The sequence below is a fragment of the Dermochelys coriacea genome, chromosome 10 (assembly GCF_009764565.3).
Source record: "Dermochelys coriacea isolate rDerCor1 chromosome 10, rDerCor1.pri.v4, whole genome shotgun sequence".
Classification (NCBI taxonomy): domain Eukaryota; kingdom Metazoa; phylum Chordata; order Testudines; family Dermochelyidae; genus Dermochelys; species Dermochelys coriacea.
Window position 1 is genome coordinate 55,152,698 of NC_050077.1, and position 27,991 is coordinate 55,180,688.

Genomic DNA, 27,991 nt, shown 5'->3' on the forward strand with positions numbered 1-27,991 from the left:
ATTCAATATTTTTGCTCCCATCTAACTTTATAGAATGAATCCAAATATTTTTGGGAGCAGGCAGATAAAAGTTACAGTTTGTTGTTTGGGTGAAAGATTTATTCAGAATGGATTTACTATCCTCTTCCAGTGCTGCTAGAGCAGTAAGGACAAACTTTTGCTGTAGCTAGACTGAAACATTTTGCTTATAAACTAATCCATACCTTTACCTGAGTTGCATTAATTCATAGTATACCCTATAAACTTGACCTATCACTGAAGGCAAAGTTCAAGAAACTGTTTTAAATCAATGTCGCCATGTAGTATAATGGGTGGAATGGAATTGTATTCTGCTTATGCAACAGAACAAAGAAGAAGAAAATGCTTTCTTTGGAGATTATAAAGCATACCCAATTGAAACCATAACATATAAAGGCCATCACTTTTTTAATGAGTACTTCGTAATCATCCTTGGTTTTCAGTTTTGTTTCCTTTATCATTATCCCTACAGTCAGATTTATTTATGATGAGAGAAATATTTTTATGCTTAATGAATTGTTTTAAGTGTGTGCACTAGGCACAACTGACCTGTACAATTCTCTAAGCTAGTTGTCTTTATTATCTCTTTACTAACTACAGCACAAAAGCACTTTTATGAGCTGCAAAAGCTATTGGAAAGTGAATTCCTGCTACCTGAATTATATTAAAATATCAATGTTGTGTATTTTATCAGAAGAGATTACAACAGTTGTAACTAGGGAGGTAAATGAACATGGCTTTTCCTAAACCGACAGTATTTAGGCAACTCATCACACAAGTTAAACAATAATTGGACTTCTGTCAAAAGGCTTTTTCCATCCATCATATGAAACCAGAATGTCCAGCCTTATGTGATTTTACAATTCAATAGAAAAAAATTGTTTTTGTAAAGGTGAAGTTTGAAACAAATATACACAAAAATACTGAAATATCTGCACTTTAACCTGTGTTTAAGTAGTTACCAAACTTACAACTGAAAGAGCGCTTGGTATTTCAACAATGTAAATGGTATGCAAGTACCTATGAAACTACTTACAAATCTATAATGTACTAGCCTCTCACAGTTAATATACAGTACAAAATTTTTAAAAAATCTAGTAAAATTGGATCAATGCAAAGCAGCAAGTAAGATATGGATCAAGACTCCTTTGGAATGTGGAGGCATTCACTTTATATCAAACAGCAGGTTTGGTGTATTGAGTTTCTTTTCATTGTGCTACACTTGACTGCATTTATTCTTTACAGTAATGTGAAAAAAAATCTAAAACCAAAAGCACCTGAATTTTTTCATATGCACCATCTGAACCAGCCAATCCAAACAAAGTGTATTTTCTGACAATGAGGTCTCTGTGACATCACAATATTCTGGTCCTTTGCTATATTATATACCATTTGTAAAGCACAGATATATACCTGATAAAGTGGTCTAGTATTAAAAAATAATAGAAAAATCTAAACGCCCCTTTTTAATATACAAGGTCTCATAGGTGAAGGGGACATTGCTTCATAGAATGCTGCTCTACAGGTGACAGAGAAGCCTGGAGTATTTTTTGAGCTAAAACACCATTTTTGTAACACATTTTTTAAAATGCATGTTTTTTGTTTCCTTTTTATCAGTGACCACAGTTATGATGCAACAGTGTACAGAAACTTTGTCTTAAGCAATTTCTTTGTGGTAGCATCCAGCTGTACAGTAGGTAAGTACCTTGATAAAGGTTTTGATGGGCATTGGTTCAGCTACTTTTTCTCAGTTCTTTTTATTTAAAAAAAAAAAAGGAAAAGAAAGTTGTTCAAGTCAATGTGGTTTGCTTTAATATTTCGTTGGTCCCATATTCGATAGGCAGTGCAGAGAGATCTTATAACTCAGAGAGCCAGAAGACAAAATGCCTCCAAAATTCCATACCACCTTGCTGGAAAAGCTGTTACCCAGTGTAAATGTGTTTCCTTGTGTTTAGATTATTTGATTAAGGCATATCATTTAGAAATCTTTCTCGGAAGTTAATCTAGCTTTAAAAAGAAAAGTTTATCCAACTCGGACAGGAAGATTTTTGCAACGGGAAGTTGGTTTTTGGAGCATCTGCGGTGAGAAATGAAAGGATTGCTTGCTCTCAAAAGCAAAGGGCACTACATGAAAAAGTTGGCCTCCCAAAGGTAGGATGTAACTGAAATCAAACAATAAAAGAGCCTGGCACTAACTTCCAGTACTAGTTTGTTTTTTCCCCACTTGTGTGAAAAAAACCAACAAAATGCTTCTGAGTGCAAATATATTTACTGAGTAAGGTTGTGGCAAAGGTATGTCTTCATTGTACTTATTGTGTAATATAAATAGCCATCCCTGAGAAAGGAGAAGGGGGCGGGGGGAAAAGCCCAACACAACTGAATTGTAACTGTATGTATGCTTGTGTTGTGCAGTCCGATCTCTCAAAACTGCTCGGACACCTGAGGTGAATTATACATAGGTTTTTTTAAGGTTTTCTGGGTTTTTATATATAAACAACAATCAAGAGCATCTGTTTTTGGCTGTAAAACATGAAATATTGAGGCAGCAGGAGCCACTAAGTGGGACATTAAGATCCGTCTGTCCGTGAGGTTAGACCAGCCACCTGTTTGGCAAGGTGAAGAGTTCTTGTTTTTGAAGTTGCAGTGAGAGGCAGCTACTTACTGATTTGAAAAAACAAAACAAAATAAGCGACAGTTTTAAAACTGTGTGCAACACAAATTCAACTCCACGATAAGCGTCAGAGGCAAAGTGCTGACATCCAGTGCAGGTAAGTTTACGGGGAGCTGGCGGGGCTGATGGTGGGGCTTGATGCATCCGAACGGCTATAGTCACTGACAGAACCCGTTCTGGAACTGCTGCCGCTCCGCCTCTTGAGCATGCTGGGATGGAAGTTGGCATGGCGACGGGCATGCTTCGTCAGGTGGTCGCTGCGCATGAACCGCTTCTCGCAGAGAGGGCAGCCGAACTTCTTCTCTCCAGTGTGAGTGCGGTAGTGACGGGCCAGCTCATCGGAGCGAGCAAACTTCTTGTTGCATTCTTGCCAGCTGCATTCAAAAGGCCTCTCTCCTGCAAAAAGAATGACATGGTCTTTGTAATTACAAGGGCTAGCAATGCAAGCACAATGTTTCTCGTGTTTTCTGTATGAAAGAGGAAAAATGTGGGAGGTAGGGGTGGAGTAGATGTGATTCCTCCAAGAGGGAGGCAGATAAAAGGTCTATTCGTTGTAGAGGAGGCTGCTGTTGTATTCCAAGTTACTGGGAGCTCCATATAATGAGTGACTGTAGTGAATGGTTTGATCTTCAGAGGTGCAGAGTACCTGCTAATCTCAGTGAAAGCAAGGACAGCCATGGGAGCTCAGTGCCCTGAAAATATGGCCCACTCTATGTAACTATGGACTTTATTGATCTGCACTACCTGTGCATCTGCGGAGCACTCTCTGAACCCCCAAAGTGATATCTCAGCATCCACTTGGCTCACTGTAAAACCTGAGAAGATTTAACAAGGTCAGTTTCTGTGGCGGTTCACAAAGGTGATGATGAATTAACTGGACTTGATACCACCGGGACCGTACGTAGGTTATACAAAGAAGCAGTGTGGTCCAGTAGGTAGGGCACTGGGCTGGGAATCAGAAGACCTTGGATACAGTCTCAGATCTACCTCTGGCCTGCTGCATGGCCTTGGGTAAATTACATTGTCTCTCTGGGCCTCAATTTCCCCATTTGTAAAATGGGGATAATGGTACATGCCCTCCTCTTTAAAGTGCTTTGATAGTTATGCATAAAAGTCCTATCTGTTATATGTAACACATTTCTATAACCCCCCACTTCTGTAGTAGCTGAGTGACTCATAACATTCATTAAAAATATAAAGGTATATTTTATTAATCTGTATCTTCTAATTTTCTTGTGATAACCTACTTTTTAAAAGCTTCCTAGTTATACTCACTTATGCTTCCTAAAATTGTGGATAAGTTTATAGTGCTATCTGTAATGCTTAGAGGACTGCAACTATTCTCTGCCAACAACAAAAGTAAAAATATTGCATAGAATAAACCAAATAGAAAACATTGTTTTTTCTGAATATGGGCCTCCCAACTAGACCCTGTAGGTATCTTTGGTTCAGCCAAATTTCTGGGCCTAATGTACAAGCTATTGGCTGGCTGAGGCTCCTTTACTGTCAATGTGTTTTAAACATATTGGAATTCTTCAGGATGCAAAGGTGCTATAACTAGAGGTGCTGGGTGTGCTGCCGCATCCCCTGGCTTGAAGTGGTTTCCATCATATACAGAGTTTAGAGTTTGGTTCAATGGCTCTCAGCATCCCTACTATACACATTGCTCCAGCACCACTACGAGAAGGTGCTTTCCTCTTTCTTTAGTTCTCTGCATGTGAGGCCTACAAGACTTCACCAGTTCTGAGTCTCAAGTAGCTTCTCTCTGAGCAGACAAAAAAGCAGTTTTGTAGGCCTCATAGCCAAGGAGAGTTTTAAGGAGGATATTTAGTTCATTTTGTGGAGGGGTATCTGGGGCCTCTTCCAGGCATGAGATGCAAAATGGGAGAGAGCGCAAAGGTCATGTTTGAAAATTTAAGAATTGGGCAATGGAGGCTGGTCAGAGGCAGGAGTTGACTTTGATAGTGATTGAGAAATGATAGGGAGGGTGGTGATAGGTCGTGAAGAGCCTTGAGATTTAAGACAGGTAGTTTATATTTGATGTGATGGAAAAGAGACAGCCAGTGAAGGGATATTCCAAAAGATGAATTTTCTGTTCCAAGATTCTAAGGCCATAAGGGACTATTGTAATGATCTAGTCTGACCTCCTGCACAAGATAGGCAATAGAATTTCACCAAGTGATTTTTGCATCAAGTCCATAACTCCTGGTTGAGCTAGAGCAGGGGTAGGCAACCTATGGCAAGCGTGCCAAAGGCGGCATGTGAGCTGATTTTCAGTGGCACTCGCACTGCCCGGGTCCTGGCCACCGGTCTGAGGGGCTCTGCATTTTAATTTCATTTTAAATGAAGCTTCTTAAACATTTTAAAAAACGTATTTACTTTACATACAACAATAGTTTAGTTATATATTATAGACTTATTGAAAGAGACCTTCTAAACATGTGAAAATGTATTACTGGCACGTGAAACCTTAAATTAGAGTGAATAAATGAAGACTCGGCACACCACTTCTGAAAGGTTTCCGACCCCTGAGCTAGAGCATCACTTTAGGCTACCTCTACAGAAGCAGCTACAGGTGTGAATCCCAGCTTGCATTAAACATACTTGCCCTAGCTCTGCTCAAGCTAGTATGCTAAAAATAGTATTGTAGACAGGATAGCATGGACAGCGGCAAGTGTCATGTACATGCGGTTTGGGGGGGTGTTTGTACTCAGGATGCCTAGCATGAGTATGTCTAACGCGAGCTGGTAATTATACCCTAGCTCCCAGTGTAGACATACCCTTAAAAAGACATGCAGTCTTGATGTACTGCATCTTTGATATTGCTGGGACAAGCAGCACTGATAACAGGCCAGATAAAAGTACTGCTAAATGCCCCCTCATGGGATTTTAAGAGGTATCTTTGATTAGCGAGAATCGGATTATGTCTCCCATGCACAGGGAGCCACGATCTTGTCCTTGCTAATCAGGATGCATGCTTCATCTTCTGCAGACCGAGACGAGAACTTGTTACCATAATGGGTGAGAGCAAAGATGAGCTGAAATCATGGGAGTGCCTCCATGCAGTAGGAGATACCAAATGCTTCAGCATTTAAATAATAAGCAAAGCACATATTCCATGTTTTCAAGACCACCAGCTCTTTGTTGTCTGGTAGGCATAGAAGTTATTCACCTTGTCAATTACATCAAGCTCACATTTGTTCCTGTGACAGTATCTCTGGATTTTTAATAAACTCAGACTACAAAAAAAGGAGGTACACACTAGGGGCACCTCCCCACAATTTTCACATAGTACCGACATGGGGAGATTTAGTATCACCACCAATCCCTGTGGGATCGTGCCCACTGCAGCTTCTGGTCCCAGCACCTCGCCTGCTGAATCAGAGACTGCTCAGCCGCCACTGGGTTGCAGAGCTGAGGCAAGATCCTTTCTTCAGGCACTGTGACCTGGTGCACAGGATGGCAGTGCCGCTGAGGTTTGGCTCATCTGCCCCTCCATTGATGGAGACAGAGGAGCAGATGGGCCAAATTTGAGTGAGTGGTGTTGCGACCTAGCACATGGGGGGGGGGGGAATCACAGTACCACTCATGTTTGGCTGGCCCACCTCTGGATAGGCCGAACCTGAGTGGCGCTGTGATCCCCAGGTGCCAGAACCCAATACTATTCTGGGGACCCTGTCCAACAAGGGACTTGGGGGGAACTGCCCCTTTTCCACCAACACTGTCACCCTCTGGCAATCCTGCTAGCAATGATACACACCATGTGTAACATGCATAAGGCTGCAGGTGCTACTGGTGCAGACACTGTGATTTGCTAATAAAGCAAGATGTACAAGAACAGAAAAGTGTGAAACTCTGCCCTTAATACAAGTGGTTATGTTACAAGGAGCACCCAGCCAGCACATTCATGTAGCTATGATGTCTAACAAAGCTCAGAAATATTCAACCCCCAAACACCACAGCCTCTTTCTAATCCTCCTCTCCATATATCACAAGAGTAGCCAGCTCTGCTGTATGACCCAGTTTCAGAAAATCCACAGCAATATTATGACATCTGAGCATCACTTTATTTTCCATTTGGGAGTGGGGAAGGAATCTTCTAGGGACCACTCATTTTTCTCTTCATTCCACAATCCAAGGGCCCTGTGTGAGATTGACCCACATTAGCTGATGAGTGCTAGATGCAGAGGCCATAAAAACCCCACTCCTTGGATCGGGCAAAAGTCGTACATTTTCTGTGATGCAAGGTATGTATTATTCCTTCCCCCCCCCACCACCACCACCATGCTCCGAGAACAGTGGTTCCCAAACTTGTTCCGCCACTGGTGCAGGGAAAGCCCTGCTAGGCTGCGCCAGTTTATCTGCCGCGTCCGCAGGTTCGGCTGATCGCGGCTCCCAGTGGCCGCGGTTCGCTGCTCCAGGCCAATGGGAGCTGCTGGAAGCAGCAGCCAGTATGTCCCTCGGCCCGCGCTGCTTCCCGCATCTCCCATTGGCCTGAAGCAGCGAACTGCGGCCACTGGGAGCCGTGATCAGCCAAACCTGCAGACGAGGCAGGTAAACAAACCAGCCTGGCCCGCCAGGGTCTTTCCCTGCACAAGCGGTGGAGCAAGTTTGGGAACCACTGTCCTAGAAGCATGTTTTCCTCACCCACTGCCACATTGGGGAGCAAGGGACACATTCATTTTCTGTTTAATTCTTGCATGACCCTGTGAAATATTCTAAGTTGTCGCCTATCTAATTTTTCTTTTTGCTTTCCCTCTGAGTACACTGCACATGTTTTACTATGATACGCTTTAATATTTCTATTAGCCCTGCTTTTCGTGTGTGTGTGTGTGTGTGTGTGTGTGTGTGTAAGGGGAAGGGCAGGTTTTCTGTTTCAGTATTGCTTTTGCTGGGCCTGGAGGAAGCTTCTGATCTCTTTATCGCCCAGACTAATTTTCTTAGTGTGTGTTTTCATAGCAACCAGAATCAGCAAACGCTGTTGGCAGGGAAGACTTTCTCCGTTCAATGGCTGCTTTTAGATAGTAAAGAGAAATGTTAATTTGGAATACTTCTATTCTTTTGTTAGCCTGACCATGAAGGAAAAACAAAATGGTATCTCACCTATTGATCAACTAGCACATGATCAGCTGCTATTTTCTATGTCCAGTGCTTAGTACCGTGCAGCAGGCACAATGCCTGTAGCAGCCCTGGAATGCTAGCATAGCTGCTCCTTCACATTTGGAAAGGATGCTGTTCACTGTTTGTTCCTTTCCTCCCCACCTTCCTTCAGCCAGCTGTGTTGACCAGTCCCGAGTGGAGGTGGGAACTATGGTTCCACCCCTCAGGATAGAAGAAACCCCACGTCCTGGAGCTCAGAAGTGGAATAGTACCTGGTCGCTGCACCCTAGAACAAAAGATGAGATAGGGATGGAACTGCACAACCCTCTTGTTGGCCCATTGTGCACTCATAGAGAGCCAGTCATTATGGGCCAGAATGTGACATCTGTCCACATGACCAGCCTGAGCTAATAGAGGGGCATGACAATAATTATAGTGAGGATGGGCATTAGAGCAATAAAAACGGTGAAGCCTGAATATTCCCAAAGGTACAAGAGGAAAGGATCTTCCTCTACCAGCCCCGTATTCTTCCTTTCCATGCCCTCTTTTTCCCCTCCTTCCAGTTCAACCTTCCTCACCCTCATTTCAGTTCTCCCTAGTCATGTCAAAGTTTGATTCTTTTCCTTTCTGAAGTTGCCCCAAAGTTTCTTGGCCTGGTGAAGTTGCCTTTCCCAACCATGACTGGCAGACAGGGTTGCTTCTAGGGGTGGTTAGTTTTTTAAAATGTTTCCCATCTCTGGGGTAAATCCTACTTAAAGAAAAACTTCACAGTGAAGGAGCCCTGGATGCCTAACATAAAGAAACCAAACTCATTCCAGTAACTCCTCACTTAAACTTGTCCCGGTTAATGTCGTTTTGTTGTTATGTTGCTGATCAATTAGGGAACATGCTTGTTTAAAGTTGTGCAATGCTCCCTTATAATGTCTTTGGCAGCCGCCTGCTTTGTCCTGCTTGCAGGAAGAGCAGCCCATTGCAGCTGGCTGGTGGGGCTTGGAACCAGGGTGAACCAGCAGCCCCCCATCAGCTCCCCGCTCCCTAAGTTTCCTGAGCGGTAGCCGCCCAGCAGGCTATCAATTGCTGGCAGTTCAGCTGTCCCTCCCCCCCACTGCCTTGTTCTGCTCCTGCCCTCTGCCTTGGAGCTGCTCCCGGGAGCCTCCTGCTTGCTGTGTGGGGTGGGGGGCTAATGTCAGGGTGTCCCTCTCTCCCCTGCTCCTGCACTCTGCTTACCCCATCTTCCATAGAGCAGGGGGCACACATGATAGGACTCAGGATGGAGGGAGCTTCCTGTCAGCAGCTGCCCTCTCAGCTTGCTGATTAACTTAAAAAGGCAGTGTACTTAAGAGTGGGGTCAGCGTACCTAAAGGAGAAATGCACATCTCTCTCTCGCACACAGGGTGTGTGTCGCTGTCTCTGTCTGCCAAGCTGTCTCCCCTCCCTCCATTTGTGATGCCTTGTAGAATGTGAGGCTACATTAACAACAGTGAGTTAACCCTTGAGGGCTCAGCCAATTGCTAATTATTCATTTAGCAGCAAGGCATCCCCCTGGGAAATATCCCAGCCTCTGCCTTTACCCCCTCAACCAAGCTCCACAATCATCATCGCTGTGTACCAGTATTAAATTGTTTGTTTAAAACTTATACTGTGTGTGTGTGTGTGTGTGTGTGTGTGTGTGTATATATATATATTTTTTTTTTCCACCGGATAAAAGACTACATTATAGTCTTATTTTACATATATAATGTAGTCTTTTGTCGGTGAAAAAAAATTCCCTGAACCTAACCCCCCCATTTACATTAAATCTTATGGGGAAACAATTCACTTAACCTTGTTTCGCTTAAAGTTGCATTTTTCAGGTACATAACTACAACTTTAAGCAAGGAGTTACTGTACTTTTTATAAACATCAGCATGAGGGCAGGAGCAAAGCTGCCTTTGGGTATTAATTAAGGTGAGTCCTAACTGCTGTACTTCCTCCAAAACCACATATGGAAATTCTCAGGCTGCCATCAGTCTCCTCCTCTCTCACACAAAAGAGAAGTGGTTTTCTGTGCAGGCAAGTTATATAAGTGGCCTTTTACTGGCAGTACAGCAATCAACAGAACTGGAGATTATATGACTTGATTGCTTAATTGTATCAGGGAATATGCAGCCACAGTACATTTTTCTTGCATAAGCATTACCCCATGGACAGTGTTCTCTCCAAATAGCTTTCAGTATTAAAGTAGCTCTCCTTTGTGTTCTGTGAAGCAAATCCTCCACCTCTAGCTCACGCAATGCTGAAGCTAATAAGAGTTTTGCCTTAGTAACAAACTGCAGGATTTGGCCCTAAAGATTAGTGTAGAAATATTGCAAGGTGACTGAAAACTAGTGTAACAAATGAAGACTGTGTATATATTGTTCAAACTGTACCATGGCTACCTGAGAATCCTTTTGCTCTCAAGGAACATTATGGACAGTGGTAGCAGATCTTGCCACACACAAAAAGAAGTCAATCCCGAAAGGTGAACTGCAAGGGTTTAAAAAAAACAAACCCAAACTCGTATGTAAGCTCCTCGGAGAGGAAATAGGTGCATGGCTATCTTACAAGGTACAGAATATTCAACAACAATTTAAATAAGTTGGATCCCAGAAATCCTAATAAATCTGAACTGCAACCTCTCTTGTTCCTGTGACAGCATATAACATCATCCAGTTTATGTCTGGAGTTACAGCATTAGACAGTCGGAAAAATAACACATTGGAGAGCTAAATTCAACTGATCTTAATTCAAAATTACACAAGCAGGCACCTTCTGGCTTCTTCCTGACTCCAAACAGGCCAAAGGGAAAAACCGTGCTAAGTCTTTGTGTGCCCTGTTGTTGTTTTCTAGAAATCTGAAACACTCACTGTGTAAATGTGAGGTGTGGTGCTGAGTGTTATCTTGCTTAGAAACAGTGTGAGAAACTTGTCTCTGCTTCTGAAAAGGATTTAGAAGCAAGTAGGGTCAGTTTTAACAGGGGTTCATGTAAATTGTGTCTGAAACCACTCTTGTATGATGATTTTCATTTGATAAATCTGTGTTATCTGCAGTTAGACATGCTACACATCATCAGTGGAGACAAGTAATACAGAAGAAGTGGGCCAGATGTTGGCCTCTATTAAGTCTGATTTCTGCCACTCTGTAATACATAGCTGACTTTAAACCTGATCTATGTCCAGCTGAGGATTCTCCCTTGCATGCCACTATCCTCTGGAGTCCTTAGTGCAGGGGGTATGAACAGATTTAGGCTGTGCTCCAATGATCCTAAATTGCTGGAATAGGGCTTAGGAGGTCATTACACTTAGTGTAACTCAAAGCAACTTAGAGGCTGTTCTAATTTGTGCCAGGGCCCACCTGGCCCCAGGTTCAGGGGACAAGGGGGTACAAAACCACCTCTGCCTCCACTTTTCAAGTCCTGCATGGAGCACTGCTCAGGCAGGCCCAAGGATCTAGCCCTAGTGTGTGCAAGTGTTTAAGGTTCGGTTTAAAGCCACTGTTTGTACACTCACGGTTATGGCTTTGAGTGTGCAGCTGACACATTAACCCTTTCCTGAGAAGGCCAAGAGGAAATGGCAAAACTATTTTGTTCTCAGAAACTTTCATCTGTTTAATTTTTGTTGGTAAAATAGTCAAAAATCCTTTCAAAAGAGATGATTAATGAAGAAAGAAGGTGGTGTGAATAATGCATCCTCTGATCAACTTTCTAATGCCCCTGATGATCACTGCCACATCCCTCTCCCTCAGTAGCTAACAGCCTCGCTCTTTCTGCCTTATCCCTGCTCCTCAGAAAGAGACTCTTGTTCCCCTGTGACCTGCCACAAGCTGAGGGGTTGAGAAGGGCCAACCTGCGTCATGTCATTAGCCATCTGCAGATGGTGACAGCAAAACTAAACTGCTTGTAGCCTGATTCCATGTGGATTGTTAGCTGTATGCAGTGGAGGGATATCTTATGTGGCAATGTGCCACATGACAGGCATAGTGGAGGATGGTCTTTAAGGTGCATGTGTGCTCAGAGAAGCTGCTTTAAGTTTCACCAGCTTAGCTGGACAATTGTTTCTTCAAGTGCCCAGAGGCTAGAAAAGAGACCAGTGGGTTTGTGCATACTTAAAAAGGAGAAAAATCCAAAACTAACTGAGCTGCCTGGACAGACTTTGATATTTGGGACATTTTCAGTTTTATAGGACACATGGTCAAAGATATGGCAATCAGAACTGCCCCATTAAAAATTGAACAGCTGTCAACACTAAGGCTTAGAGCATTATTAAATCTAAACCTAATTACAAGGAGGTTCACATGCTTATAACTTAATATCTTGACTTAGTTTATGACAGCTTCTACTGGTCATGTTTGCTGCTTAGAACACACACAGCAAGTAGGTGCTCTCCAAAGAAGTTCTATTTATCCTGGATTCCCCAAGACATCTCAGCTGGAGGCTTGGTGACCACAAAGCCAGAAATTTTGGTTCCAAAGTGAACTGTAATCTGGTCATTTAGTTCATGGAAGGGAATTGCTGTTGTCATCAAAACAGAGCTAGAAACCTGAACATGCCAACTAACACCATCCTTGTATTAAAAATGTAGAAATTCATAATTTACTGTTTGGGTTTTTTGTTTTGTTTTGCAACTGGCTGAGTGGGTGCTGAGGACAGGAGGCAGAAGATCAGTAGAGAAGCAGCCAAAGTATCCCTCCTCCAAAAGAGGAAATGCTATTCTAGGAAAGAACATTAGACCAATGCAGTCTAGTTTATTGGATTTGCACTCTGGTCTCTAAGTGAACAAACTAATAAGACTATTTTTAAAAACTAGTCTTCAGATAACACTGGCAGGCACTTGGGAATATTTCCATTGCCACTTCATGTCTATTTGCATAAAGGCACTTCAAGCTGCTTGAGAAATGAAACCTGTAACCTCGTCAAGGCAACAGAGGTTTTAAATGCCAGCAATGCCCCTCTGCCATGTACATTGGCCAAACTGGACAGTCTCTACGTAAAAGAATGAATGGACACAAATCAGACGTCAAGAATTATAACATTCAAAAACCAGTTGGAGAACACTTCAATCTCTCCGGTCACTCAATCACAGACCTAAGAGTGGCTATACTTCAACAAAAAAGCTTCAAAAACAGACTCCAACGAGAGACTGCTGAATTGGAATTAATTTGCAAACTGGATACAATTAACTTAGGCTTGAATAGAGACTGGGAATGGATGAGTCATTACACAAAGTAAAACTATTTCCCCATGGTATTTCTCCCTCCCACCCCACCCCCCACTGTTCCTCTGATATTCTTGTTAACTGCTGGAATTAGCCTACCTGCTTGTCACCATGAAAGGTTTTCCTCCTTCCCCCCCCTGCTGTTGGTGATGGCTTATCTTAAGTGATCACTCTCCTTACAGTGTGTATGATAAACCCATTGTTTCATGTTCTCTGTGTGTGTGTATATAAATCTCTCCTCTGTTTTTTCCACCAAATGCATCCGATGAAGTGAGCTGTAGCTCACGAAAGCTTATGCTCTAATAAATTTGTTAGTCTCTAAGGTGCCACAAGTACTCCTTTTCTTTTTGCGAATACAGACTAACACGGCTGCTACTCTGAAACCAGAGGTTTTAAAATGTACCTTTGATGCTATATAATGGTGCTTTCTTTGCAGTGAATCTAAAGGGAAAAAAATCAACTCCCAAATTTCCATATTCCTGTAAGTGGAAACTCATGCATTTCTAAGTTCCAAAATTTATTTTTTCCCCTAGCATTTTCACTTTCTTTGGCTTTTGCAATAATTTTGTCAAAACCCAAGATGTATGGGTTGGAGATTCTAAGCACACACCAACCCAACTGAGATATACCCATGAAATACCAGGCCTACTAAGATGTTGACAGGGTTACTTTGATCTTCAGCTTTCCTTATGCAAGGGCAACTATTAGAACTGGAACTGAGCAAGAACTGCAACAACCACCAAAAATCTTCAATTAGTTTCTTGACCTTTTAAATAACTGTGCTTTTGCTGTGCTTACAACCATTCTGTTTGCTATGTATGAATGTTCATGCCATCAACTTACACTGGGATGAATGTTTCTCTAAAAGAGATTTTTCAAAGTTGCAAAACTTCAGTTTTATTTTACAGTGTGTGAGGGTGAGTGCTGAAAGTGTTTTGTGTACTTATTCAATGTGGGAGCAGAAATTATACGAGCAACCACCACCGCTCAAATAGTGAATGATGAACTCACACTCAGTTACTATGATGATGATAGCCATAAAAAGCAACGAACCATTATAATTAGTGCAAAATTCCTACTCTATCCCTAAATTTGCAGTCAGCTCCCCCCAAGTGCAAAAGTAAATAATGACCTTTCAATGTGGTACAGTCCAATGCTGCTTTAAAATGTTAAGACATGACATGACCAGAGTGGAAGCCCATTCCGCTCAAACACTAAAGTATGAATTTCTACATTTTTAATACAATACATCCTCTTAGTGAAATACCTCCTCACGTTTCCACATATATTCTCTCTTCATTGAAATCCAGCCCTTCTAATACAAGTCTATCCAATGATCTTATCTCTGTAATAGTGTGATGGGATGTACCAGCCCTTTGAGGACCCCTGCTGCAGGCCTCACAGTTTTACCACACCCTGCCCCAGAAAACAAGCAGTGAAAGTGGGTCCTCCAGGCCTTCCTAGAGGCTGCAGCAGGCTCACATAAAAGGAACTGAACAGGGCAATTTCTGGTGGGGACCAGAGGAAGAAGGAAGGTGTGGCTCTCTTTGGAGGTCAAGGGAGACTCAGGAGATGGGTTCTGGTAACATTGGCATTCTGTGAGGAAGAATTTCAGCCCTGAGGTAAGGGTAAAGAAGAAGGGGTTCTGTGGGAAATGGCCCAGGGAACAGTAGTAGTAGTAGCAGCAGCAACTATTACAGGAAACAGCAGGTGGTTGCTATTTATAGGGTCCCTGGGTTGGACCCAAAGTAGTGGGTAGTCCTGGGTCTTTGCTGGCAGGGTGGCCTAAACCTTGAGAAGGGGATAAGGCTGGTTTAAAGGCCCAAGTGAAGGGCAGGACTTAGTCTCCAGGCAGGAAGCCCTGGGGACATTGCTCTATACTAGGGCAGACATGAACTTAAAGCTAGCCCAGAAAGGGCTGAGAACTGAGCCCAAAGATGGGGCTAAAAATACCAAGAAGGGCACAGTGATCAGTCCTGTTGGACTTCTGTTACCCTGGAAGAGGTTCCATCATGTGATGAGATTGTGTGAGTTGGCTGGTGGGCTAAGCCCCTGAAGACCTGACTGATGAGGTTAACAGTCAACAGGGGGTGCTTGGAGCAGAGAGAGGTTCACACCTGACTGACAGGAGGCACTCACAAGAGGGCAGTGGCCCCTGTCACAAATAGCCCTTGGCTACTTTAGAATACTGTACTTTAATCAAGACACCTCTTTGTTATTTTAAGACTAAATAATCCCAGCTTCATTAAGCGTTCCCTTCAGAGTTACTCCCCATTATAATGGTCATCTCTGTTGCCTATACTATACAGCTAAGTTGGAGAGTGTATCATTCTTTAAGTGGGGAGGCCAAAACTGGACATGCTATTCAAAATATGTCTAAGAAGAGCCCTATAAAGTGGTGGATTAATTTCCTTGGATTTAAATAATACACCATTTTTAATACAAGCCAGCATCTTATTACCCTGCTTCCCTGCATACTAACCTAAGAATCTGAACATTGGATTATCACCACACCCAAATCCTTTTCCTTCCACCATATTAACAAGCATTTGAGCTCTGCTTAGCCTAGATATTATTTCTGCCTAGATGCATCTCTTTGCACTTAAATACATCCTATTTCATGTTCCACCTTCAAATTCAGTAACCTAATTCCAAGCCATTTCATACTAGGAAACAGTAAGTGGCTGAAAGGTAAGGTAGGGCAACTGAAAAAACTATCCCAAGACAAAGCTGCCTGGAAAATTTAAGGGTTGAAGGATGAGATTTCTTTGTTAAAATTTCAATTTTGTTCTCTCCCCACTATCATTTTGGATAAGAGTGAAATAAAAACTCATTTATATTGCCAGTACTGTCATTTCAAACAGTGACAGCAGAATGGTCTATTTTCATAGAGTATTTGTTTTCCTAGCATTTCTTAATTGTGGTAACTTTACTAATGGTCTTTATTAAAATTTCTTGGAGGTTTTCCTGATTAAAGCTGGAAGCTTGACATTCGAGGTTTATTACATTGGCAATTATCATTCTAGTTGTCAAATGTCTAACAAAAGCACAACTTCATCTGTGATTTCAACAAATGCTTCTCCTCTGTTCCTACTGCTCACCTGAATGGCTGGTTCAATTTGCTGTTTTTCATCAAATTGTGACAATACTATAGAAAGTTAAACAAATTATTACCGTTTTTACTTCCTTTTAGACTTTATAACAATGAAGGATTCCAAAAACCAACTAGCAGGGGCAGGGTTAACAAACTATTATTGCATAACGTTAGGTCTGCAAACTCCCCTTAGCAGCCTTCAAAAGAGCTGGTATATAGAAATCACAGAACGTTACTTGCTGCTTTAGGTACATGATGAGAAAATGAGTGAGGGACTGCCCTCCATTCTTGCAGTAGGCCTTAAAGAGTCTAACATGATTTCCTTTCAATATTCAGCTATGAGATGTAAATTGTCTAGTGTGATGCAAAGCTATTTGTGTTCTTATGTACGTTCAGTCTCCCTGAGCCATTCTGAGAAATAGTGATAGTGATGCAGCAGTTTACAACAGTTCTGCTTTCAAAAGAATGAAGTTAATTAGAAATCATACAGGACCACATAGTACAAATCTGCTAGTCAGCTGCTCAAAATGATATTCAAACTGAAACTCTCAGCTGAATGAGAATCCTACTCATAACAATGGTTTTCTCTTGTCCCTTTGAAATGGGGACTTTCTGCAAACTTAGTCTATTCAGACCCTAACTTTCTTGTATGTACTCTTGTGGAATTTTTGCCTACACTGTACCATTACAGGTACAAAGCTGAATATTTGTGCCTCTACTTATTTGATTGCAGGTACAAACCACATAGGTTTGCAAGTACTTGGATTTGCACCCACAGTTTACTTCAGCAGGTGCAAAAATGCAAGTGTAAGTGGTGTGCTTGTAAACTGTATGTGCAAAACAGTCTTTGAGCTGCACAACTCCATCAATATTCATTTAGCAGGGGATATGAGTCTATACTGCATGTCCTGTCTTCGCCTTGACAATAGTAAGTAACTTTACACATCTACAGAGATTTTTTTTCTTACCCCTAGGATTTGTGTACTTTACAAAGGTCAATAAACCTTCACAAAGCATTCCTGTGAAGTTCTTTACAATCCCAGAGTCTGTAAATTTCATTGTGCTCTGCAAAGTGAATTCCATGGGGAAAAACACCAGGCTTCTGTAAATAACACTTTCTGAAGAATAGGTGAAATATTAAGGCTCCAGGACTGTATTCCATTCTTCAGCATGGTTGTTAGGGGCCACCTTTTCAGAGGTGTCAAGTACCCTCACCTCCCATTATCTGCAGCATCTCTAAAAGCAGGCCTTATTCTATGTCTTTGGGAAAATCACATAGGTCAGTGGCATAGCTAGAAATTAGACCCAACAGACTTCACTCCCACTTACTACCTTACCTGCTAGACACACTTTCTCCCTGTCCAACAACAACAACAAATGCCTGCTTTATTAGTGTCTTTCTCTGGCTCCCTCACATGACAAAGAATCAGTGTGCATGGGAAGTCTTTGTCAGGTTGTGTGTTTACTGAATATGACGTTGTTACCTGCCATGATTTATGTCTAGACTTCTATCAGCAGGGCAGGTGGCAGGATGATGAGTGGTAGAGAGAGGGCTTACATCAACCACATGCCCCTTTCAGCTGTTCCTGCACAAAACGCTAACAGTTCTGAAGTACAGAGGCTGCAGGGGACACAAATATCAAGACACAAGAGCTCCTAAGCAAGCTAAACTTCTGGTCAGACCTGTCTGTAAAAAAGCTATTGTGGGGGGAGGGGCAGGAGAGTAAATGGGGGCAAAATAAAACAGAACTTCATTTTCTGAGGGCTGTTAAGAAATTGTCTGTTAGCTTCCATACATTACCCAAATGCATTCACTACTTCCAGCTGCATTTTTGTCCTTAATAAATACATATGTGATTTGTATATTGAAGATAAATTCTTCAGGCCATTAGTCCTTAGTACTGTATAAACTAGTGCTTTTCCCATAGACATTTTGGACAACAAGTAAAATTAAAGCTGAGTATCTTTGTTAAATGTATAATGATGTCTAGCACACAGATTTCTTTAAAATAAAACTTGCATAAATCCCTGTTAGTCTCTAGTCCTTACTAGCATGCAAATAAATGATCATACATTCTTGGGGCCTCATCCTCCAAAGGAGCTATAAAACCTTAAACTTCAGGGCATCAGCCAATTTGGACAGGGTACAAGAAAGAAACTTCCTGGCACTCCCCAGCACTTCACACTGGTCATGTGCATCACTGAGAGGTTTCTCCTTTCTCCAGAATAGGCATAGACCTCTTCCAGAGACAAAACACCAAACATGCTATTCCACTGATCTGATCTGGTATGGCAAAGCCTATGTGGCAATCTCAGTAATCAAACTGCTATGCCAACGGCATTAAGTAAAATCTCCAAACGAAACGTTCTAAATATCTTCACCTGACTCGTATGGATTAATATGATTCAAACACTATTTCACACAGACACACAATTACAGAGCAGTAATTGTCTCTTCTCTCTAACTACATGTACTTTACAATCTCTCCATTGAGCTTCACTAGAAGTAATCCAAACATTGATATATCCTGGTTGGTGGTTGTGAAACTTGACTCCTTTTCAATAAGTTGAAAATTAATAAAAAGATGATCCACAGTCTTTAGGGGGATTAATTGGTTTCAGTTGCTTACCAGAACTAGATATTGAAAGGTTGGTGCTGCTGTAGCTACAGGTGTTTGTTGTTTTTTTGTTGTTGTGCATTTGTACCATGAAGCATCATGCCTGCCATCTCAAAACTTTAATCAGGTAAGGAGAGTGTGTACACACATGGTGTTTTTTGTCTTATTTCCTATCACCTGTGGATGAACACTTTTCACAAAGCGATCACTCTGTTTCTGGCCTATTAGTCCTCATCTTCAAGGAAACCTGCACAATGCTTTCAAAAGATGAGCCTGGGAGCTTAACTTCATAACTCTGCTAGACACTCTAAATCATGGACTGAACAGACACTGGATTTATGGATTTATGGATTTACAACAATCTGTAAGCCACTAACCTCGTCTTTTTTTCCCCTGACTGCAGAGGTGTTAACGGGCTACTCTATCTTGACTGGTCCCTTAGAATATGTGGTAACTCCTTATGCTAAAAATCTTGAATTTAGATGTGATGCTTGGAGTACCTTTCCCAGACCTGAAGAAGAGCTCTGGCTCTTGCACCAACAACAGTTGGTCTAATAAAAAATATTACCACACCCGCCTTGTATCACAAAACTAAAGCTTTTACAATCGATGCTAGTCAATTCCAGGCTTCTAAAAATCATCCTAAAGAAGAGTTTGCTTTGTCTTCCTTCACACCCCACCCTCTGTCTTGCCTCTTCCTTCCTCTTTTGAACCTGTCACTACAAAAAGCAAGTTCGTCAGAGCACGACAGGATACTGTAAAGCAGTGACGAGAGCAGCACATAAGTAGTGCCTGTTTTTATTTAGTGAGCCTATGTGTGTATATCCAGATTTTTATGGAAAATGCAATCAGATCCAAAATTTTCAGGGTGAATACGCACAAGGCTTTAGTATCCGGGAAAAGTAATCATCTGAGGCCTAGGGCAAGAAGGAAATGAGGAATGATATGGGTGTGTTTGTGGCGAGAAGTAAAGTCTGAAGCAGTGTAATAAATATTTGGGCAACAAAATACGTTTTTGAAAAGCACTAGCCTAACTAAAAAGGGAAGAGGCAGCTGAATGCTCCTTAGCTAAGATACCCTGAATGCAGTAGGGTTAAAGGATTGAACCAAAGCTGCTCTTGTAGTAATTATTCAGAAAAATCATCCCCATGCCATATGTCCACCATTTAGGTAAGGAGGGAGTGTACATCTGGCAGCTCAATTTGATGCACCAGTAAAACCTATTGGAGTAGAAAAACCAGCAAGATGACAACATAATACTCTGTATGAAAGGATTTAACAGCCATTTCCACTCCTGTTTGACGTTCTCATTCGCTAGCAAAACTGGAGTTTTCTAGGTAGAACAAATGCTATCAAAGAGCCCCAACTCATGCAAATAGAGATGTGGCTATTTTGGAACCTAAGTGAATGCAAGTATGAATGAATGAATGACGGTAGTGAGAGCATACTCTGCACCTTATCTAATGATGTATACGGGGTCTGTTCTGGTCTGCACTTCTGCATAGGCCATGAATATATTGTGCTTCCTTGTTGAGCCAATGAGCCTTTGACCCCAGGAATATATCTTTATTATAATGGCAGTCTTTAGCCCCTTTGCTTCTGGAATTGATCAGTGAATTATGCTGCTGTTTGACTGGGCACCAACAATGTACTCGGCACCTTACAAAACAGAAGACGACGTGGTCCCAGTCCCAAGGAACTCTTATTCTAAAACAATGCAATCTAACAGCAAATTCTGTATCATGCTATATGATGGGTTTCATCTCAGCGTTATGTTCTCGTGATTACCAAGCATGTAATTTCTACTTAGTAATGATGGGAATTCCCACCAGATCTTGATCTATTTGGAGCACCAATTCCCTTCCCTATTCCATGGGCCACAAAGCCCTCTCTTCCCCACTCTGCCCTCCACCCCCAGGAGAAAATAGAGCAGTGGAAACTCCACTGCCTTAAAACAAGAGAATTTTCCACTTGACTTCTCTCTTATAGCTTATTCCAGGGAGGGGAATCAATATCTAACACTTTGACTTTTGCATTTATAGTCAAGATAATTAAATTGCTTTATGCTAAGCTGGGGAAGTGCTAAATCCAGACTGTGTGCTTGGAGGAGAGGGGTGTCATTCAGCTTTCCATCATCTTCCAAACCACTTTGAAATATCAGACTCTGGGGTTTTGGAGAGGTCCCCATCAATTATTTTATTTCAATTAACAGTTTAATGGCAATGTCAAGGTGAAAGAAAGAGGACAGATTTTTTTTTTAAAACAATCAGTGTGAATGACACAGAGAGATGAATCCTTTTAAAAAATATAGCCTGTGAATATGAGCTGGGGTTTCCTGAATGACAAAGCAAAAGGATTTTTCCCCCTACCCAAAATCCTACCTTAAGAGAACATTGAGGTTGGAAAGTCAAGAGTTAGGAAATGGTAATAGTCAGATCTGACCTCTTGCATAACCCTGCTGTAGAATTTGACCCAGTAATTCCTTCATCAAGCCAATAGTTTGTTGAGCTAGAACATTCTCCCCCACACCTGTTATACAAAGCACCTTGCCTTTAGCACAGTGGGTTTCAAACTTTTTTGTATGAGTGATCCTTTTCACGTAGCAAGCCTCCGTGTGTGACCCCCCCCCCCATACATTAAAAAGGGGGGCAGTAATTTAATGTGGGATAAGGGCTGTCAGCCACATGGAACTGACAGTTTCTGACCCCCCTAGAACCATCTTACAACTGCCTGAGGGGCCACAATCCCCAATTTGAGAACCCCCAGCGTGAGAACCCATGTCTGAGAAGCCTGGCCTATGGCAGTATCCCCGCACTAGCGCTGAAGGAGTGGAATTAGGCCAGGTGGGCCCAATCAGACAATTAAGCTGCAAATGGAGGAGATTTAGGCTGTGAGGAAGCAGTTCATTAGAAGGAAGCTCACCTGTGAGGGAACAGGCAGGGCTTCTATAAAGCCAAGAGGCTGGAAACAGTAGGTAGTAAGAAAGAAGTTTGTAGTCTCTTCCTGAGGTAAGGCAAGGGAGAGAAGAACTTGTGAGGAAGGGTTTACCTAAGAAAGTGGGGTCTGGTTAGGAAGGCTGGAGAATAAAAATCTTGGAGAGGCATAGGGGGAGTTAATCCAGGAGCGAGCAAGAGAGAGTAGTAAGGGGGATGTAACTGCAGACTTCAAGCTATCAAGGGCAGGCCTGGGTTTCCCTGCCCTCCGCTGCAGAGTGGCATTGCTTCAGGCAGTGAGTAGGAAGACTGTCTCCGTCTCTATGGGCATGGCATAGGGCAGCGGGTGTGAGGACTGCCTGATGCTGCTCGTTCAGGAAGACTTGGAAAGACTGCCCGGGAAGGGGGGCATCACCCATTCCCTGGCTGAAGGGCTGAGTCACAAAGCTGTCAGACTGTGACTGTGAGTGGGAAGAGGGTGTAATGGGAGAAGTGAAGGGGCACTGAACCGCATGGAGCTAATTCCCAGAACTGCCTGACAGGGTTCCACCCTGTGGCTAGCATGAAGCAGGATGTATTGGATTTTTTTTTCTCTCTGGTTGAGCAATATTAATTATTCAATTCAAGCCTTGTAAAGTGACGAGGGCCATGGTGATGGGTGCCTTAGAAATGCTGGACTCATTTTCCCTAGTTATTCCACAAACTGACCTCACTTAAACATTAAATGTAGAAGATAATATAGGTCCTGATCCTGCAGTTGGGTTTACTCAGGCAGACTCCTGAGCCCACTGATGTCAAAGGGGAGCCTCGTGGATGCAGGGGTAAATTGTAGGATTGGGGCCTTATTTTGTAACTTGTTGCTTCATGTTACTCTTGCCACAAGCACCTAACTAATGTCAACATGTGAGTCAGCCATGGGATGATGATGAGGCTCACCTAGCAGCAGAGTAAATATGGTGATTAATGAAAACCTTCTGTCAACAGAAACTGAAGCCAAGAAAGGCAACTCCCCCTACTCATGGTGGCCTTGCTGCTTCATGCACCAGGAGGAGAAAATCCTCCCTGCAGCAGCCACAACTGAATAAAATGAATCTAGAGGGGAAACCTGTAGCAGAAGCACAAGGTTTCCATTATGCACTGTTGTCCAGATCATTCTTCTACCATCTCAGAGTTATTCGGTAGGAGCCAGCCTGTTCCGTGAACTCAAACAGTCCCAGCAGAGAGTACATTAGGCATTTGTTAGTAGTCTACCTGGGCTCTGAAGATTTATCCCTCTAGGCCTTCCTTCATTGCCACCCCCCCCCCCCCCGTCCATTGTTGCTCTAGGGTGTAGATTGCTAAATATTTGTGGTGGACTTTGTTTAATTCATGTAAATTGGTGAGTAGCTTATTTCTTCTTTGGAAATATCCTAGCAAAAGTGTCTCCAAAGATTTCTTTGCAAAGTATAAATTTTGCATGTTTCTAGTCCAGTGTGGAATACATCATAGTTGTCTGTTGAAACAAAGGGGACTGGAGAGGTGTGCTGAGGTAATAAGTTAAGAATCACAAGACATGAGATCTTAGAGAAGTGCTTGGAGGGCTGATCAGAGCCCCTAGCTGAAGTCCTCAGAACTACAGCAACAACTGGTACTCCACCTCTCTATGAACACTGTCACTGATATCTGGCAACTGCCTGAATTATTGCAAAGAATAAATCATCTGACCTCCATAAATCAGTCTCTTCTCTATGGGCATACTAATGAATCCATTTTTATCATTCATCCTGTTAATTTTTAATATAACATGCTCATTGAGAACAAGACTTTAAATTTATTAAGGCTTTAAAGAGATGAATGCTCCATTATACAGGCTGACAGAGTAACAGGTGCTTCACCTAGGACTTGGACCTGTGATTTTTATGCTTTGGTGCCCAGCCCTGCAAGATCCTGAGCACCCTTTGCCTCCACTGAAATTCACATTCAATGACTTCAGTGGGTGTTGAGGATACACATTACATTACAGGAACACCTCACAAGATTGGCTGTGGGGTCTGTTTACAATAGGGTGACCAGAGAGCAAGTGTGAAAAATCGGGACAGCGGGGTAATAGGAGCCTATATAAGAAAAAGACCCAAAAATTGGAACTGTCCCTATAAAATTGGGACATCTGGTCACCCTAGTTTAAAATGAGCCAAGCCAATAAAATGGTTCCTGGCAGCAACTGCAAATTTGTGTGAACTTTAGTGTTTAATCAGTAAGCCCACAGTGGCACGGCATGGCCAAGGCTTGTGACTTTAGGATTTAGGATCACAGAAGATGCGTTATAGCAGAGTGACACAATCTGATACTATGAGTTTAACCCTTATGTGAGGGTGAGAGAGGTGGGGATTTATTTTTATTCTGATGGATGGCTGTGCATGAGCCATTGGGGGTACTTAAGCAGTTTATGAGCAGCCTCAGCCAATGAAAACACAGGATCCAGCTACTGTGAATGGTAGGCTCTGAGAAGTAGTTTTATGGGCTGATAATCAAACAGTAGATCTATGTTCTGACTGCCTGATGGAGTGCAGTTGCCTTTTAATGTGTATATAAACCTGTCATATTCACTTTATAAAAGCTTCTGCCCAGATTTTCAAGCCTCACTTGCCATTATAATCCACGATATGCATTTTTCTAGTAAAGAGACTGTGAAATACTTTGAGTTCTATTCCATGATCCTCCCTTTTTAAAATGAGTAAACTTTTAGAAAAGCAATATTTGCAGTTCAGCATTCAACCCCTACCAGTCCCCATCATAAACCTACATGTGGTCACTTAATTAGGGCAAGCTTTTTCCACATTAGTGGGACAACTGTCTAATGTAAGTCAGTTCATGTGTGCAAGACTTCCCACCTTTTTACTACAGGCGAAGAAAGAGTAAAGAAGCTATGTACTACTGTTTACTCATCTTGATTGTTTTTCAGTCTTTCATAGGCATGGCCTCACTGAAATTGTATATCTTCACATACAGACAGATAAATTTGTTACTTTAAAAAAAAAATTGATTTTGGGTGTCTCAATTTTTTGTCACTCGTGACACCTTAAAGTGGGCCTGATTTCCTTTTCTGAAAATCTGGACCCTTTCCAATATCTCAAGATAGGCTAATGATTTGGGGTACCCCCAGCTTTTTTTTTAAATCTTGATCATATTCTTGGGCCAGAAGGAACCATTGAGCTCATCTAGTCTGTCATCCTGTATAACACAGGCCATAGAACTTCCTCAAAATAATTCCTAGAGCATGTCATTTAGTGAAACATAGATTCTTGACTTAAAAATTCTCAGTGATGGAGAAACTGCCATGACGCTTGGTAAACTTTTATTTGGTCCAATGGTTAATTACACTCACTGTTATAAAACATACATATGAAACATTTTTGCTATGAAATTCCTTTAGATCTTGGATACAATAAAGCCATATTAGAGATACCTAAATCCAAATCTGATTTCAGTAAGTCAGAAAACAGCCCAATTTACTTGTGAATAGACTGACCACATTCTTACAGTTGCGTTGTGCTGCTTTTTTCAACTATTAAAACTTTTATAAGTATTTAGCTTATTTTAGTTTTATTATTAAAAACAGAATCTGTGCCATCTTTCAGAGTAGCAGCCGCGTTAGTCTGTATTCGCAAAAAGAAAAGGAGTACTTGTGGCACCTTAGAGACTAACAAATTTATTAGAGCATAAGCTTTCGTGAGCTACAGCTCACTTCTCTAACAAAGCAATGTACAAAGACAGCAATGGGTAACTTCCTTATCAATCCCTGCTTTCCCTTGCATTCCCTGTTACAACTCCTTACAGTTTTTTAATGTCTATTTTTAAAAGTTAGAAATGTGGGGGGGTTTTAAAACGCCCACCAAAAACGAAATACCATACCAGCTTGATGGCAAAATGTGGCTAATAAATGAAAGGGAAATCAAACTAAAAAGCTGCAGTGGACCTTTCTCTAAAAACCCTGTATAAACTGCTAGTGTTTGTGAATTTTTATATATGGATGATTCCTTAACAGAGGTTCTGTGTTCCATAGGCAGCATGCATGTCATGTGATGCTATAGCTGCCATGATGAGTGCTGCTGTAACAGGTAGGCAAACAACAGTAGGAAGGTCCTTATTACTTGTCAAAGCTTAAATTACTAGGGCCTGGGACAAACTTACCTTGTGCACTAGTATAGTATCTCAATTTAACAAACCTGTGTTAAGCCTGCCCTTTTAAGTGGGGGAGAGGAGAATTGTGATTCCTTTCTCTCCTTTTGATATTGTGCACCTGCTGTCTGGCTACACTGAAATAGATTTACCACAATTTGCATGTACAGAGGGAAAGGGTTTTGGTGAAATACTCTGCAAAATGTACGCTTTTATTGTAGAAAAACTTCGTCTTCGAGGAAATCTTCTCATGGAAAAGTCCAGTAAAATGTAATAAAGCATGCTTTTCTATTAACTTTTTTAATATCCTATTTTTATATACTATTTTTCAATAGACAGTTACATCCCTGTTATGGAATTCTATAGGATAGCTCAAATGACCTGCAGAAAGGATATAATTCATCCTCTGGTATAGATTAGAGCAGCCCCAGAAAATAAGCAACAAGCAGGTAAATGCATAAATCACAACCAACACCTCATGAGGCGAATACCATAGGATTTCAGATTTATTGGCTTGCAGCTGAGAACATGGATTCCACTGAGACTGTTACAGCAGCTCTACAACTAAGAAGACAAGAAATGATGTGTTGCCCAGCTTCCATTACAAGTGACAACAGAACGCAATTCACATCCAAAAAATGTCAATTGTTTGATACTATTTCTTTTGACAAACATGTCATATTCGCTCCTTACCATGCTGCGACAAATGAATTAGCTGAAACGCTTATCCAGATATCCAAGCAAGCAATTTGTACTACGACTCCAAATAAAGGTAGCTCACAACACTATTACGAATTTTCTTTGGCCTTTAGGTATGCAGAATATTCTACTACAAATAAAGTCTTGCCTAGACTTGTTAAACCCAATCAACAAACCAGCTATTAAGTGATCAAATGGCCTTGTGCAATTGTGCTGCTTTCACATGGGACAAGGCTTAGTAAGAGATGACCCTATATCCTTGACTTGTGTTTGGTGAGTAAAAAGGATAAGGACAGAAAATCGTTGGAGGAGAGGTGAGCAGGATTTGGCCCTTCTCCTACACTTTTGGTCAAAGCTTACGAGTCTGAGAGGTGGGGAAATCAGTTATTCCTTTACCCTATCAACAATACAAAGAAGTATTTATTTCTTTGAAACGATAAGCTGGACTTATCAGTCATCTTCTGAAACCCTTAAGAACTTAATTAACAATAGCCATTTAGGGTAAACAATCTTGTTTTAAATGGAGGTGGGGGGGGAAGAGGGAAGGAAATACTGACAGACCAGACACAGGTTTAAAATAGTACATTGTTAGATGATTGTCCTTTGATAAGGTCAGTGAAGTTGTTTTCCGTGGAGGCAGTGCAGCTTTAAAAATTCTGTAGGCAGAGATAATGGGCCAGTTTATTATATGGTTTTTAACTGACAAATGGTTATGTTAAAGTCTAAATTTGATTTGCCCTTCCCTGACTAGACCTTGTTGTATGCATCAGGTGAGAGCTTACACTCAACCTGAAACCACACATTTGCTAGGTCTAGTCGCTGTAATAAAAGGTTCAGTCAACCTCATACTCTCAACTAACCTTAAGCAGCAAAACAGCAGCCCAGATCCTCAGAGGGAAGGGGGGGGTGCTAAATTTATTTTGAGGATCTGGACCAACGTGTTTGTCCTGCTTTTGAAAGCTTTACATTTTGCTTTGAAGATACTGCTTCTGAACATCTGTATTTTGATAAGCAGTACTTAAAACCAATTTCTCAATAGGGCTGTATCTGTACGCTCTGCAAATTACTACAGTGAGACAATACAGCATCTGGCAATCTCACTCCCAAATGTTCTTCATCTGTACATAGTCCAAATGTATGAGGGCAGTTTCCAAGGCTGCCAAGAGGTTCATGCTAAACCATTTGTGGCAATTTCCTGTGTAAGCTTGCCTATTAAGGTGCATGCAGCAGAGAGGCCAGTGTAGCCTGTTTGATCATCCTTTTTCTTGAAAGCCTCTGATAATGCCTATCTATTAAAATTGGTCCCTGAATATTAGATTTCTTCTCCTGAATTCCAGTCAGCAGCAGCTGCCAAGTTAAGTCTAAGATGGGGCATAGGCATGCCTTTTAAAGCTGTTTAATATTGCCTCAAAGATCAGCAAAAGGGGTTTTAAAACAAAGAAAACCCCCTGGCCTGAACCTGAAGTGTG

The 27,991-nt window shown here is 41.8% G+C and overlaps 1 protein-coding gene and 1 long non-coding RNA gene across 2 annotated transcripts in view; one reads left to right on the forward strand and one right to left on the reverse strand.

The window, feature by feature from the left end:
- Positions 1 to 409: 409 nt before the first annotated feature.
- The window catches only part of KLF13 (Kruppel like factor 13), a 40,370-nt gene continuing 12,788 nt past the window's right edge, over positions 410 to 27,991 (reverse strand). The window contains exon 2 of the mRNA XM_038420099.2: positions 410 to 3,085. Within this exon, the coding sequence (XP_038276027.1) occupies positions 2,793 to 3,085 (293 nt within the window). The 3' untranslated portion in view covers positions 410 to 2,792. The remainder of the gene's footprint in view (positions 3,086 to 27,991) is intronic.
- Positions 21,655 to 26,467, forward strand: LOC122456033. The gene is made up of 3 exons (XR_006274643.1): positions 21,655 to 21,740; positions 25,708 to 25,762; positions 26,344 to 26,467. It is a non-coding gene; the product is annotated as an uncharacterized LOC122456033 (long non-coding RNA).